Raw genomic sequence first — 14,756 nt, forward strand, 5'->3', positions numbered from 1 at the left:
GGGGGGAAAGTGTATGTGTGTGGAGAGGGAGAGGGAGAGAGGGAGAGAGAGAAATAGAGAGAGAATGAGAATTGAATCTTTGAAGGAACCAAGTGTAGAGAGAGAAACTTCCACCATATGATTCCCAGACTAAGCTCGGAATGCAGGAGGCAAAGACAGGGAGTCTGGGGGACACCGGGTGAAGATGTTCTTTCCTTCCATCCAGCCAAGAACACCCTTTTTCCCTCACACTCTCCTCTCATGTTCCCTAGGACTCTGAATGAAAACAGGAACTTCCCCGCCCCACAAATTTATCCACCAGTGCACCTCCAGGGCCCGAACAGTGCGTGGGTGGCACACACTAGAACCCAGAAAACACTTGCTGAATGAAGTGATGAATAACTTAAAAACAAGGGCAAGTCACAGATGGCTCATGGTGGAGAACAGGCCTTGCCCACAGAACAGGGGTTTGATCCCCAGCACCACACAAACCAACAGAGGCCTGGGGCAGGTGTCTCCAGTCACCGAGAAAGGGAAGTGAAGAGGAGAGCTCCTCCCATTAAACTTAGCTGCAGAAGGTGAAAACCAGTCCGATTTCTGGCACCTTAAGCAGGGGGATCCTGGAGGCACGTGAAGGAGTCTCAAAGGAATGAGACTCGGAGAAGCGGCACAGAGACTATGGGTTCTCCTTAGGGTCCTTATCAACAGCCGTGAAATAACCAAGTCTGCTGCCCGGTCAAGAGAATGTGGAGGGAATGTGCACCCACTGTGCATGGGGCAAGTGTGTGTGCTGCTCTGAGGTCACAGTCCGTAGGTTCAGGAGTCCCAAATGGTCAAAACTCAATGACCTGGCACCTGCAGAAAGAAGAAACAAACTCGACAGGCCCTGTGCCCACCCTGGCAGTAGCCTCCCCAGGACCCACTTCCCCACTCCCGTAACTACAACACTCATTGCCAAATGCTCCCCGGGTGGTTGTTGGGGCTGACCAGCAAACAGCTCTGGCTGGGGGAGCACAGGGTGAGGAGCCTTAACATGTGCCAGGACACAGCATTCTGTGACACCGTGGCATTCTCTACTCCCCCAGGCCAGCACTGTGGATGGAAGGGCTGGGTCCTGCAGCTACGGTGGAGTGAGTGACTGAGGCACCAGCACTCACCTTCAGGGACTTGGCTGCTGCCTACCAGGCAGGTGGCCAGCACAGGGAGTCCAACACCAGTGCCGGACACACAAACCCCAGGACAGCCCAGGGGGACAGAAGGTGTTGGTGTACAACATCCCATAATCTCAGGCCTAGCTAGTCTTGGACGTTGAAATTGTTTTTCTATTACTGTTACTTTAATTGACTATGCTTCCGGCTATATATCAACAGTATTAACTGACTTTGATATTGTTTCCATTGACTAAGTTAATTTGCATATCCTGCCTATGTGGCTGAATATCATTGGCTAGAACATCAAGCTAGTTAATAAAAGAGGACTGAACAGGCTGCTCTCAAGCAAGCCACAGAGCAACTCCCAGAAAACGTATTTCTTTCGCATGCATATTTTAAATGCCTCAGACTGTCTAACCAAACCTTACTGCAAACATATGTTGTAACATAAGGCGAGGAGAAACTCTGGCACCCAACAAGGGCGGCCCCCGTGCTAGCTGACCACTGGAGCCTCTCAGGGGCCAGTCGAGCCAGCCCCCTTAACTGCCAGGTTGTCCCTCAAGCTAGCTGACCACCGGACTCCCTCGGGGGCAAGTCTAGCCGCCACCTAACTGCCAGGTACTGCTCAAGCGTCTATATTTGGCTGCTGTGGGACAGTGAGGGGGGTTGGCAGAGGGCTCTGAACTTTCTCAGACCGCATGGGGACTGGGTCAAGGGGCGATGGGTGCTGAGCTGAGCCCTCGAGCAGAGGTGCAAGGACCTTGCTGGGTTTGTCATGAGACGGATGAGGAAGCGGAGACGGGGGCCAGGGAGGACGGGAAGGACATGGAGTGAGGCGCTGAGCTCGGGCACATTTAAGGGCTGGTCCAGGTTGTCACGAAAGCGCTGGGCTCCACCGGCCACTAGCCTTGGCTGTGCTGGTAAACGTGGGGGCCAGCGGAGGTGGAGGGGGGGCTTGGAGGAGGGGACCTTGGATTTTGGCTTTTTTGGGGTAGACACCCGACAGTGCTCAGGGCTCAGCCCTACGTTCCGCACTCAGGAATCCCATACGCGATGCCGCGGGGATGGAACCCGGGTCCCGGGGCAGGCCTCGGGGTGCACTGCAGGGACCTGAGGGAAACTGGGCTAAGGGAGCCGAACCCGCGAGGGGCAGAGCGGCGAGGGTGGTCCCCAGGGTCGCGGGGTGAGATGTGCCTGGCGGGGCGGCGGCGGGCCGGGGTCGGGCTCGCGGGCTCGCGGGCTCGGGTGGGGAAGGGGCTGGCAGATGCCGGGCTCGGGGCGGGCGCCCGGGGGGCTCCGCGGGGGCTGTCCCGCCGCCGCTTAGCTTTCCCCCGCCCCCCGCTCTCCCCCTCAGTCGTCACTCACCACAGGGAGCCGGAAGGCGCTGACCGGCGCTCAGGATAGCCGCAGCCCCCCCGCTTCGCCCCCAAATGTGGTGGCGGCCTCCCAGCCCCAGACAACAAAAAGCGGCGCCTGTGGCGAGGACACTAGCCTGGGGTCTGGACGTACGGCCACGCCCTCACGCGACGGCCCAATCGCGGAGCCCCGACGAGATCAGGGGGCGGGGCCAGCGGGTAGGCGGTTCACCCCAGATCCTTGAGGAGGCTGCGGACCTGCCCCACCCCCAAGTAGGGCTTGTCAGCTGCCTGAGGTGTCCCATTGGGACTAGATCCTACTGGCTACCTTCCCTTGCCTGGCCACCTTCTGCATAAGGATGGGGCCGTCCTGGCTTCCGTGAGTGAAGCTTGCCCACTTGTGAAGCCGCCCGTCTTTGCTTTCCCAGGGTGTTGGCGCTGGGGACCAACAGAACTCAATCACTCTCCTGCCCAGGGGGCTCTCAGGAAAACGTGTCTTCCCCACTCCTTATACCCGGAGCGCGCCCTGAGCGCCCCCCGCGATATTTCACAGTCAACTGCTTGGCATCTGTCCCAAAGACCCAAGTCATTTGCACCCTTTGTAGTACTATTCACAATAGCCAAAATCTAGAACAGACCCAAATGTCCAAGAATAGAGGGCTGGTTAAAGAAACTGTCTTTAAAGGTACATCTACAGAATGGAATACTGCTCAACTCTAAGAAAAGATGAGCTCCTGAACAGCCATGATTCCAGAGGCACAGAAACCAATCCCAGAACCCAGCAGTTTATGGCAAAAAATGCTTTTGGACTCTGAACTAAGCTTCGGCCCTGTGCTGCCCTGGGAGGGGAATGGTGTTTGTCCCTCTGCCTTTCTTCCTCGTTGGTGGCGTGGTGACTGCCATTTTTAAGAGTCTATTGCACAGAGAGGTACGAGCTTGCAGTGACGGGGCGCTGGGAACTCTCGGGATGTGGGGAAGCAGAACCAGCACTGCTCTCTGCCCTGAGGAGACCCCCAGTGGTGGCCATGAATGAATGGCTCCTCAGCTCCTGAACAGCCATGATCCCAGAGGCACACAAACCAATCTCAGAACACAGTAGCTTCTGGCAGAAATCCCTCTGGACTTAATTATTAAAATACCAGAAATCCAAAATCATGTGGCCATCATATGCTCTTCATTATCAGCAATAGGAAACAAATGATCTAATGATGCCTTTTCGGCAGGTCTAGTAGTTGAGGGAAAACTCCAAATAATAATAGTGGGTCTTCTGTCGAAAAATTGAATGTAATGAAAGTAAAGAGAGAGTAAAGTGAAAATCATCTGCCACACAGGCAAGGTGGGGGGTAGGGGATATACTGGGGTTCTTGTGGTAGAATGCCGGAGGCCAGCTCCGGAAGGAAGACCACCGACTCAGAGATGATGTGTTGACCAGCAGCTATCGAGGCTGAAGGCCCCGTTTATTCTCAAGCAAGCAGTTTTATATTATTTGCATACCTTGGCCCAGGCACGTAGCCAAGTCCAAAGATGTTCTCATGGGTCAGACATATTTTGTGTTTGTCTCAAGATGTTCTCATTAAAAATACCAAGTCAAATTATTCCCAAGGTTACTTAGAGCACGAGAAGTATGTACGGGCAGGATGTGCCCTGCTTATCTTGCTGGTAGGTTTTACTTTCAAGGCCCCTCTTTCAAGAGGCCCTCTGCACAGGACTCTCCCAAGCCCCCAGTGCAGGTCATACAAAGTTCATTGTCCCACGCTGGTCTCTAGTCTCTAGTCTATGTGCTCCAAGCAATCCCACTACAGTCCCCCCTTTTTTATTTCATAAGGAACGAGCCTCATTTTCTAATTGCAGTTTCCGAATTCTTTTTGCTGAAGTTTTGGCCATAGTCAGGAGCACCCAGAGACAAACACAACTAACAGCAATTAATACAATCAAGATCAAAACAGCAGAAGCAATACCGACAAGAGAATACAGCCAATGAGAAAATGGGGGAAATCGTTGTTTAAGCGCTTGTACAAATGCCTGAGCTTCTTGGACAAATGTTTTATCCAAGGATGGGGCATCTTGAATACTTTTTATCATTTGATGCAAGGAAAGTAGATCTAAAGAAGTATTAGTATCATGCCAAATACCATATAGATGATTTTTTATCTTGTGCCATGGGAAAAGAGTGTCATTATAAATTGTAGAAGTAATACAAATTGAAGGAAACTGATAATGGCATCTTAATTTTGTATGAGTCTCTAGTTGCAAAAGTTCATCACCTAGTATATTGACAGTGTCATAAAGAGCATTCAGACGTTGCTCCACTTTAGAATCCCAATCTTCTTGGGTGGTAAAAGCAAGTGAGACATTTCTAGCTAAATTATTCACATATTCAGCAGTTTGCACGCCTGACACTAAAGCCACGGAAGCCACTGTGGTGCTAGCTATCATAGTAACCAAAGCCACTACTCCTGTAATCATCATACCTAAAAAGCGCTTAGATCGAGTTAATTCTTGTAAAGTAGATGCAAAAAGCATAGCTCCTTTCTCAGAATACCAGGGAACAGACAGATTAACAGGTAATAACACAAAGGAGGGTTGTTTAACAATTAACATAGTAGAGTGAGGAGAAATTCCTCTAATACAGTTAGTCAAGGTACAGTTAAAACAGGATACATTGTATACTGAATCTAAAATACTAACAGTAAGATTTCCTATAATCAAGGCATACGGCTCGGGCACACAAGCTTGAACAGTTACATCGGTACTGTTATACTGTCCTTCTACATCCGAGGTGATACCAGCACGTCCTAATGTCACAGGAGACATACATGCCACAAGCTTCCAGAGGGATGTTTGAAAAGTCTTATTATTTCCAGTCCATATTCCTCCAACTAGGTTTACAGGTTCACACCTGTCATTGGATGGTGCCCAGTCACAAACTTCCCAAGCGGTGTTGCAAACGGAGAAATTCCCTCGGCATGTCGAATGAGTCGTTCTGGGATCCAGATAGGAGAGTCAGCGTCTGTTGGAAAAACACAAGCATACCCTCTTCCCCACATAAGAACGGGATCGGGGCCCTTCCAAGTTCCAGTGATTACATCCTTCCATAAAACTAAAGGATGTGTTTGTTTTGTTTTGTGTACTTGCCATAGGCGTTGAGCGGCAGTGGATTGATCATCCGAAAAAATTAAAAAGTTAATTATAAAGAGTATATGAGATATAATAGTTTGAGGGGATTTATTCAGTATTCCTATTCCCCCCTTTTTTATTTTATAAAGATACTGTTTAATAGTACGGTTAGCACGTTCTACTATGCCTTGTCCTTGAGCATTATATGGAATTCCAAAACTATGTTGGATAGAAAAAGTAGCACAGAATTTTTTCATGGCTGTAGATGTATAAGCAGGAGCATTATCAGTTTTTAAATGCTTTGGATAGCCCATAACAGAAAAACATTGAAATAAAAATTTTTGTACTTGTGTTACATTTTCCCCAGGCAGGGGTGCTGCCCAGACATAGCCTGAAAAGGTGTCAACTGCAACATGAACATATTTTAAACGGCCAAAAGAAGGCTCATGTGTGACATCCATTACATCCTGTAATTTTTCCATTTCAAAAACAATTACACTTTGCTTTTCTACTTTTCACTGACTTAAGACATACATCTATAGTTATCCCACAAGTTTAAACTCACTGAGATTGGTACAACATGATCTCACAAGTTTGGACACAAGTTGACAATCATCTTATTTAACATGGCAAAACTACTCTGCAGTCACAAACATTATATCGGTTCTTATAGATTTTCAAAAAGTTTTAAAGATACTCACAACTAAAGTTCTTACAACATATATTAACCTGGAGACATCTTTAGAATTCTGATTTCTAGGAACAATTTTTAAGATTAAAACAGTCATAGATTACCATGAAACAGTAAGGATTCTACACTGGTGTACAAAATTCTCTGAAGTTCAGGATTAGGTTGGTACCGTAAATCCCAGACTAAGTCCTCAGGCCAATTCAGCCTGTGCTTCCCCATTTGGGTTCTGTTTTGCTGAGTCTTCTTTAGATTTTCTTGTGACTTCCAGCTGAGATCTGCTCTAGGCTGAAGTTTGGAGTGTTGGAGTCTCAGGTGGTCTGGAGACTGAGCCAGGAGGATGGATTTTACTCCAGATGAGGCCGTAGTAGGATCCAGAATGGATTAGTAGGTCTGTCATCTGTTAAAATATAAGCAGAGACCTTTCCTCCTACAAGGAGGTTTCCCACCATTTCTTTTTTTTTCTTTTTTTTTTTTTTGTGTTCATCAGATTTTAATGCAAATATAAGGATCAGTTGTTTCCCAAGCCCTTTCTCATTTACAAGGTTGCAATAGCCAAATACCTAGAAGAGTTAACAAGCTAAATTAGCAAGTCTTAGGGAGGGTCTGCATATCTGACTGAGGCAGAGCTTGCTGAGCTGGGAATGCAGGGGGGGGGTGGATCCAGGGAAAATCTTTAGAAACTCCCAAAGTGACAACTGAGATTAACCCCTTATAATCCTGAGCTAAGTAGCTTTAAAATTTTAGTTACTAGAAGTCTCAGAGATCAAATAAAACACAGGTACAATGAGTTTTTCAACCAATTTTGCAACTCTAGAAAATAATATTTTAACTGAAGCATTATTCTTTGAACCTGTTTTCATAGATCACAATTATTTCAACTCACAAGATTCTCTAGGTCAAATAATTCTAACCCAGTGCAGATATAAATATATACATTGGTATAATAGCATAAGACTTTTGGACCATCAATTTTTGTGAAACACGGTAAAAACTTCTTTGACTTAATTTTGATAGTTTTTGTACTTTAGTTCAAATCATGAGCTTTCTAATTTTAACAATTCTACAATACAAACATGCTTTCAAACACAGAAAGAGCCCTATGGGCATATACATATATATATATATATATATACACACACACATATATATATATACATTTTTTTTAACCAAACTTTGATAATAGCATAGAAAAAAAAAACATTTGGACTGTCAAATGTTTATGGAAACAGAAGAAAACTTTGTTTATTTTGAGGGTTTCTGTACCTCTGTTGCTTGAAAAACAGCTAAATTCCTCATTAAAATTGACTGAGGCTTGTAAGATAAAGCCTTGCACTCTCTGAATTCTTATTTCACTTTTTAGTTTTCTGGCTCTAGTTCTGTAGCTTTTTCTAGATAGTACAGATACTGGAATTCAAAAGAATTTCAACTGTTAGCAACTATTAATGTTCTTCCAATAAGAAATTTAGACTAAAAATTTCAATTTTGTTGTAGGCGCCACATTCTAATTAGAAATCTTTGTTTAACCTGATCTAACAAGTTCCAAAAATACCTAGATCTTTTAAATTGCTGGGCTTCATATCACTCTGATCTCTCTTGATTTTTGTCTGCCCAGGTCTAAGAATTACTGACTTCAAACTAGCTCTAACACTCGAGTGTTCCACAGACAGATAGACAGACAGACAGACAGACAATTAGTTCACTAAAAACACCACACATACATGTGCACACGTCTGCAGTTGATCTTTCGATCTGACCTTTCAGAAATGGCAGGGAGAAAACGGACAGACGGAGAAAGGAAGGAGCAGTCCCCAGGGCAAAGTTAAGCCCTGTCGGCCGATTGGGAACATTGCTCCCCGTTTCCCCGCCTGACCAGCCAGTTCCCTGTCTGTTAAAAATGGGTCTAGAAAGCGCTTTTGTTTATATAAGCCGGCAAAACTTTTCCAAAATTGTTGAAACTTAAGGTGGTCAGATGCTAGCATTTTTCTTTCTTGGTCAAGACTAGTTTTGAGGCAGGGAACTAGTATCTTATCAGATTTGGGGATAGGCTACCTTAGTGATATATTTTTTTTCATTCCTGATATTATTAAACACTTAACCACATGGTCTTGCATTTTCCTGCCTTCTCTGCTGATAATAAGCAGAACTAAGAGAAAGATAATGAGACAAATACACACACACTAAAGGCACACGTACTAAGCACACTCCTGCACTCGCTCGGACCGGTCCTTCTTTCACACGGGTGCGCACCTACTCACCACATTCACACTGAAATTCCTGAACCTGCCGTACAGATGTCCACACTATCTTTGGTCTTATCCCCCTGACAATGGGGTTGCTGGTAATCTAGAGAGCAAAAAAGCTCTCTCAAAATCAGAATTCCCTTGCAGGGGCTCTTGCATTTTTCTTACTGCATCAGCAATGTTCTGAATTTCACTTCTAAGCTGCGTCAGCAGTGGAATAGTCTGAGCTGCCCCTATAATTTGTTTCGGGGCCCGGGGAGGGCCCCGAAAAAAGTTTCCCGATTGCAGAGCCCTTCCATTAATATCAATTTTTGAACGGCACACACTAGCCCAATGATTCCCTTTCTTGCACCGAGGGCATAACCCAGGAGTACCGTTCCCCGGAGGATTTCCGGGGGACGTCTGTCCTTGCCGTTGCTGTCTCTGAGGGCAATTTTTTATTTGGTGTCCTGCTCTACCACAACCGAAGCAATTTCCTGGAGCCCCAATAGCTCTCCGTCCTAAGCCGCGACCGAATTGTTTTTGCACGATATTAACCAGAGGCACTCCTTTCATAGCAGCAGCAAAACTCATGCCTTGTATGTAGCTACTGCCTATATCTGCACACAACCTGATCATGTCACTGAGATTTGACTGGTTTTTCCATGGCCTAATAGCAGCCTGGCATGCTGTGTTAGCATTTTCAAAAGCTAACTGCTTTACTATAATTTGTGCAGCAGTTTCATCCTCTATCATTCTAGAAGCGGCTTGGACTAAACGAGAGCAAAAATCTGCGAATGGCTCATCTGGTCCCTGTCTGATTTTTGACAACTCTGCTGTACGTTGAGAGCCCCTTCCTTTAGGGAGTTTTCTCCACGCCCCCATTGCAATATCTCGTACCTGTTCATAGTACTGGACGGGAAAATTTAGTTGGGTGTCGGGAGTCAGGTAGGCTCCCGTTCCCGTAAGCATATCAAAGTCAATTCCAATCTGATTTCTCTGATTTATAGTTGCTTGCCGGGTAGCCAAGTCAGCATATTCTGACTTCCATGCTAAAAAATCCCCTCCATTTAAAACAGATTTTGCAATAGTTTTCCAATCATAAGGTGGGAGAGCCTCTTGGGCAATCATGAAAAGAATTGTCTCAGTAAAAGGAGCGTTTGGTCCGTACTGATCACAGGCACTTTTTAATTCCTTCAATTGTTTAAAAGGTAAAACATGATATTGTCTGTGGCCATTCACTTCAGTCACAGGGAAAGCCAGTCTGGCTTCTTCAAAACCGTCTAAAGTTTCTCCGGCTTGCCTGGCCTCATGTAATGTCAATTGTAACGGAGACATTATCTCATCCATGCCCGTTCTTTTAGGCACAGACATAGGTAAGGAGACGGATTGCTGAATGGCGCCTGCAAATTTCTGTAACTTTGGGGCACCGCATGAGACAATGGGTCCCATCTCCTTTTTAGGAGCCTGAATTTTTATTGGGTCTGAAAATGGAGGGGCAGAAGGAAGAACCTTCAAGAGAGGTTCTACAATGGTTTTATTGTTTTTTGTTTCAGGGGGTCCCCCTTTTTGCTCAGAATTGTATGGCTCAGGAAAAGTTCCTGGGGGAGTAGGAGGAAACTCCTCCTCATCATTAAGAGGTGGAAAAGTTCTTTGGAAAGCTCTCTCAAAATCAGGATTCCCTTGCAAGGGTTCCTGCAATCTTCGTACAGCTTCAGCAATATTCTGAATTTCGTTCCTGAGCTGAGTCAGTAACGAAATAGTTTGAGCTGCTCCAATAATTTCCCCATTACAACCTTCTACTTGGTCATTGAATTGTTGCCATTCTTCCTCACTCACTTCCTCAGGTAAAGCAGGGTAAAGTTTCTGGATTACAGGTTTATTGTTTTCCTCACATCCTTGCTCAGAGGTGTCATAAATATGAAGTTCTGCAGTAGCATTCTGCTCTAAGTTTTTATCAATCTGAGTGTCAGATTTTATTCTCCGAAGGCTATCACGAGATCCGTCACGGCATAATAGCCTCCACTTCCCGTCTTCTGGGAACCAAGGGCATATTTCTCTTACAAATTTTATAAATCTGGTTAACTGTCCCTGCCCGACAGCAGCTCCCCGCGCCTCCATGGACGCTCTCAATACTTGAATAAAAGGACTGCTGCTTGAAGCTTGCCCCATTCTTTCCTTTTTTTTTTTTTCCCCGCGCCCGCTTTACCGAGCGCTTACCCCCTTTTTTTTCTTTGTCGCGCCCGCTTTACCGAGCGCCGCGCCCGCTTTACCGAGCGCTTACTTCCTCTTTTTTTTTCTTTGTCGCGCCCGCTTTACCGAGCGCCGCGCCCACTTTACCGAGCGCTTACCCCCTTTTTTTTTCTTTGTCGCGCCCGCTTTACCGAGCGCCGCGCCCACTTTACCGAGCGCTTACTTCTTTCTTTTTTTTTTTTTTGTCCCCGCGCCCACTTACCGAGCGCTTACTTCTTTTTTCTTCTCTTCTTCCCCGGGGGTCTCGGGGGTCCCTGTTCGGGGCGCCAGCTGCCGGAGGCCAGCTCCGGAAGGAAGACCACCGACTCAGAGATGATGTGTTGACCAGCAGCTATCGAGGCTGAAGGCCCCGTTTATTCTCAAGCAAGCAGTTTTATATTATTTGCATACCTTGGCCCAGGCACGTAGCCAAGTCCAAAGATGTTCTCATGGGTCAGACATATTTTGTGTTTGTCTCAAGATGTTCTCATTAAAAATACCAAGTCAAATTATTCCCAAGGTTACTTAGAGCACGAGAAGTATGTACGGGCAGGATGTGCCCTGCTTATCTTGCTGGTAGGTTTTACTTTCAAGGCCCCTCTTTCAAGAGGCCCTCTGCACAGGACTCTCCCAAGCCCCCAGTGCAGGTCATACAAAGTTCATTGTCCCACGCTGGTCTCTAGTCTCTAGTCTATGTGCTCCAAGCAATCCCACTACAGTAGAACATGTGAACTGGTGAAGGGATGGGTGTTTGATCATTGTATGACATACTAAAACCTGAAAGCTTTGTAACTTTCAATAAAAGTTACAGATAAAATTAAATAAAAAAGATTCAATTAAAAAAAGAGAATGAAAGAAAAGATGATAGCAAGTAATCTGCTGCTATGTGGATAGATTTGGAGAGTATCAGGAGAGATGAAGTTAATCAGGAGGAGAGACCCAGAATAACCTCCCTGACATATAATAAAAATACGAATAAATCATTAGTACAGTGGACCCCTTTTTTTCGAGGTGGGGAGTGGAGATCTCCCTCAGGTCTGTGGTTGGGAAACAGTCACTCCAGGCAGTGCTTCAGGGACCATGCGGTGCTGCGATCGAACCCCAGCCTCCAGCATGCAAACCCTGTGCTCAGCCAGTGAAGGCAATCTCTGCAGCCTGTGTGACCTTTGATGGCAGCCCCAACTTATCCTTCCCTGCAGGGCGGGGTGAGAGTTGAGAGACTTCGGAGTTAAACCCCAGCTCATGTGGTTTACATCAAGTTTGGATATGTGAGCTTGAGCACTTGAGCACTGACTGTCTAGAGAACAGCGTCTCTTGCTCCGCATCCACAAACTGAGAGGCCTGACAAGGAAGGGATGGGCAGTTCGCTCAGCACACTAACCCGAAGAACATGCTGGCTCAAGGCTCCTCGAACTGCACCCATTTCATATGACCAGAGTGTCAGCACTGATGTTCTTTTCAGTAGGTGATCAAATCAGGCTCACTGCTAATTTCCCTCACTAATGTATTTAACTTTTCCTGGCTTGCAATTTCACAGGGCGATGTATCAAAGATGATTTTTTTTCTTTTTGGGTCACACCCGGTGATACACAGGGGATACTCCTGGCTCTGCACTCAGGAATTACTCCTGACAGTGCTCGGGGGACCATATTAGATGCTGGGAATCGAACCCAGGTCAGCCCTGTGCAAGGCAAATGCCCTACCCACTGTGCTATTGTTCCAGCCCCGAAAGACGATTATTTTTGAGTATCTAAAGGTTATGAATATCTGTGTTGGAGAGGGAGATCTGTGCTTCTTCCACTGCTGCTGGGGTTCTTGCTACCACGCATCTATCTCACGGAAGGTGGGGTATGTGCAGCTGGGATGAGTCCAGTGGACCGAGGAGAACCTCGGCAGTACCTGGCTGCACCAATGTTTGGTTTTGGGAACACACTTGGAGATGCTCAGGGGTTTCTCCTGACTCTGCACTCAGGAGTCACTCCTGACCATGCTTGGGGACCATGTGGGATGCCAGAGATCAAACCAAGTCAGCTGCGTGCAAGACCACCACCTTTCCCATTGTACTATCTCTCTGCCCCCTCTTTTCTTAATTTTCTTTGGAAACACACCTATCCATGTCTTACTCCTGGCTCTGTGCTCACAGATCACTATTGGCAAGGTGCAGGGTCAGGGATCCAATCCAGGTCACTTGTGTGCAAAAAAAGTGCCCTACCCACTGGACTATTTACTCCCATCCCTCCACCAATGTTTTCTGAAATCGAGGTGGAGAAAGGTCATCTTAGTCAACTACTGCTCACACATTCTTCTTTACTCTGTGCCTCCCAGCATCCTGCTCACTGAGGACTGAGGGGTTTTGGTTTGTTTAGTTTTTGGTGATGTGGGGCATGGTCCTGAACCTGGTGGTGGTCAGGGGGTACTAATTGCTCTGTGTTCAGGGGTGACTCCTTACTGGGGTTGCGGGACCAGAGGTGGTGCTGAGAGTGAACTCCATATGGCTCAGTCACCTGTAAGGCAAGAGCTCTCTTCTGAGTCTTAAAAATGACATTTTTTGTTTAGTTTGTTTTTAAGAGAAAACAAGTCAAAAAACCCATGTGAATCTAACTAGGTTTTAAGGGAGGAGCACCTGAATACCACGTTAGGGCATGCTCTTGTGAATAAGTTTGTGAGTTGGGAAAACAGACAGGCCTTAGTATCAACAGTAGAGGTAGACACTGCTGCAAAAGTTCTGGCCATTTCAAGAGCCCAAGAGTGTGACTGTAAGTAGGGGTAGGAGTTGAGTCTGCTGTCATTAACTGCTGTGGCACTTGGGGAGCCCTTGGAAAGAACAACGGAACTGGTTGTGATTTGCTTTAATACTCATCCCTGCTGGAGGATGGTGGCTTTTACAGCTCTTCAGGAGCGATTATTCTGGGAGCACAGGAGAGCCTCCCATCCTCCCATCCCATCCATTCCTCTCGGACCTCATCCCTGCCTCGGGGAGAGATTCCAGCTTCAGTCCTGCATTTTCTGCCAACGGCCTTTATGGCCTTTATTGGTTACATGAACGTTGACCTTTTCGGCTTTAATTCCCAAGTCCATCGCTGGACTGATTCATGTATGCATTTTAAAATGAGAAAATAAGTATTTTATAGGAAATTCTGAGAGCCTCTTCAGAAAATAAAATTTCCAGGTGGTGTGAGCGGGGAGCTACCTGCTCATGCAGGATCCTTATTTGGATGTAGCTCTGGGAGCTGCCTCAGACAGAGGGCTTAGAATACTTGGCATAGATAACTGTCTGCCACTCCTAGTATGCAGAGAAGCTATGATATCACCAACCCAAGCCTATAGAGAAGTTAAAAGATTACCAACCTTAGCCTGCTGAGCAGTTAACAGGATATAGATGTGTTAATAGATGAGTAGGACACACAAGTAGCTGTATGGTCTGCTAATCATTAAAAGGTTTAGGAATGATCAGGTTGTTCCCCACTGTATTTTGTTATGATCAAAGAAATGTATGATCTTAGGAATATGCTTTTTGCAATTACAGTGGATGGTTATGCTTGCCAAGTTCCTGATAGAGATGTAGAAAAGGCTGCCTGAAATAAAGATCCAGGCTGCTGTTCCAGAACTCAGCCCTCTCAACCACTTATTCGTCTCTTTAAGATCCTCATCTTCCCTCTTAACCCATTCCTTTGACAGCCTGCAGGCCCATTAAGTCGTGCCAGAATGAGGGGCAAGAGGAACAGAGGTGTGTGAGGTGTGGAAAAGACAAGGCAGCTGTAGAATAAGGTAAGGAAGTCCGGGGAGGGACAGTTATTGTTGAGAAAGGGGGGGAAATGGGGCAACGATTAAGAAATTAAAAATTCTTGGGTGTTAGTCTCCCACTCTGTTATTCTATATACCATAGATGAGTACAATCTTTCTATGTCTGTCTCTCTCTTTCTGACTCATTTCACTCAGCATGAAACTTTTCATGCCGATCCACTTAAATAAAAAATTCATGACCTCCTTTTTTCTAACAGCTGTATAGTAT

General features: G+C 46.2%; 2 protein-coding genes across 5 annotated transcripts in view; both read right to left on the reverse strand.

Moving 5' to 3' along the window:
• The window catches only part of LOC129406604 (pleckstrin homology domain-containing family M member 1-like), a 42,280-nt gene extending 39,655 nt beyond the window's left edge, over positions 1 to 2,625 (reverse strand). For 2 of the 4 annotated variants that reach the window (XR_008631100.1, XR_008631099.1), the window contains exons 1-2: positions 2,496 to 2,623; positions 584 to 834 (exon numbers count right to left, since the gene is read on the reverse strand). The gene's annotated coding sequence lies outside the window, so the exon portion shown is untranslated. Of the gene's footprint in view, positions 1 to 583; positions 835 to 2,495 lie in introns of all 4 variants that reach the window. The other 2 variants (XM_055144948.1, XM_055144947.1) reach the window with 2 other exon arrangements.
• Positions 2,626 to 5,370: 2,745 nt separating this feature from the next.
• On the reverse strand, positions 5,371 to 10,633 carry LOC129406554 (endogenous retrovirus group K member 10 Gag polyprotein-like). The gene is made up of 2 exons (XM_055144713.1): positions 8,992 to 10,633; positions 5,371 to 5,495 (listed from the first exon to the last, which is right to left on the reverse strand). Exons 1-2 carry the CDS (start codon positions 10,631 to 10,633, stop codon positions 5,371 to 5,373), a joined length of 1,767 nt encoding a protein of 588 aa, XP_055000688.1.
• Positions 10,634 to 14,756: the final 4,123 nt, after the last annotated feature.

The sequence above is a fragment of the Sorex araneus genome, chromosome 7 (genome assembly GCF_027595985.1).
Source record: "Sorex araneus isolate mSorAra2 chromosome 7, mSorAra2.pri, whole genome shotgun sequence".
NCBI classification, from domain to species: domain Eukaryota; kingdom Metazoa; phylum Chordata; class Mammalia; order Eulipotyphla; family Soricidae; genus Sorex; species Sorex araneus.

What these genes read in the sequence shown, in the direction of transcription:
- LOC129406554 (XM_055144713.1), bottom strand. Translation starts at nt 10,633, where the DNA reads ATGGAGGCGCGGGGAGCTGCTGTCGGGCAGGGACAGTTAACCAGATTT. An exon ending in AGGAAATTGCTTCGGTTGTG is followed by an intron (nt 5,496 to 8,991) that starts GTAGAGCAGGAC and finishes TTTTTCCAACAG; the next exon opens with ACGCTGACTCTCCTATCTGG.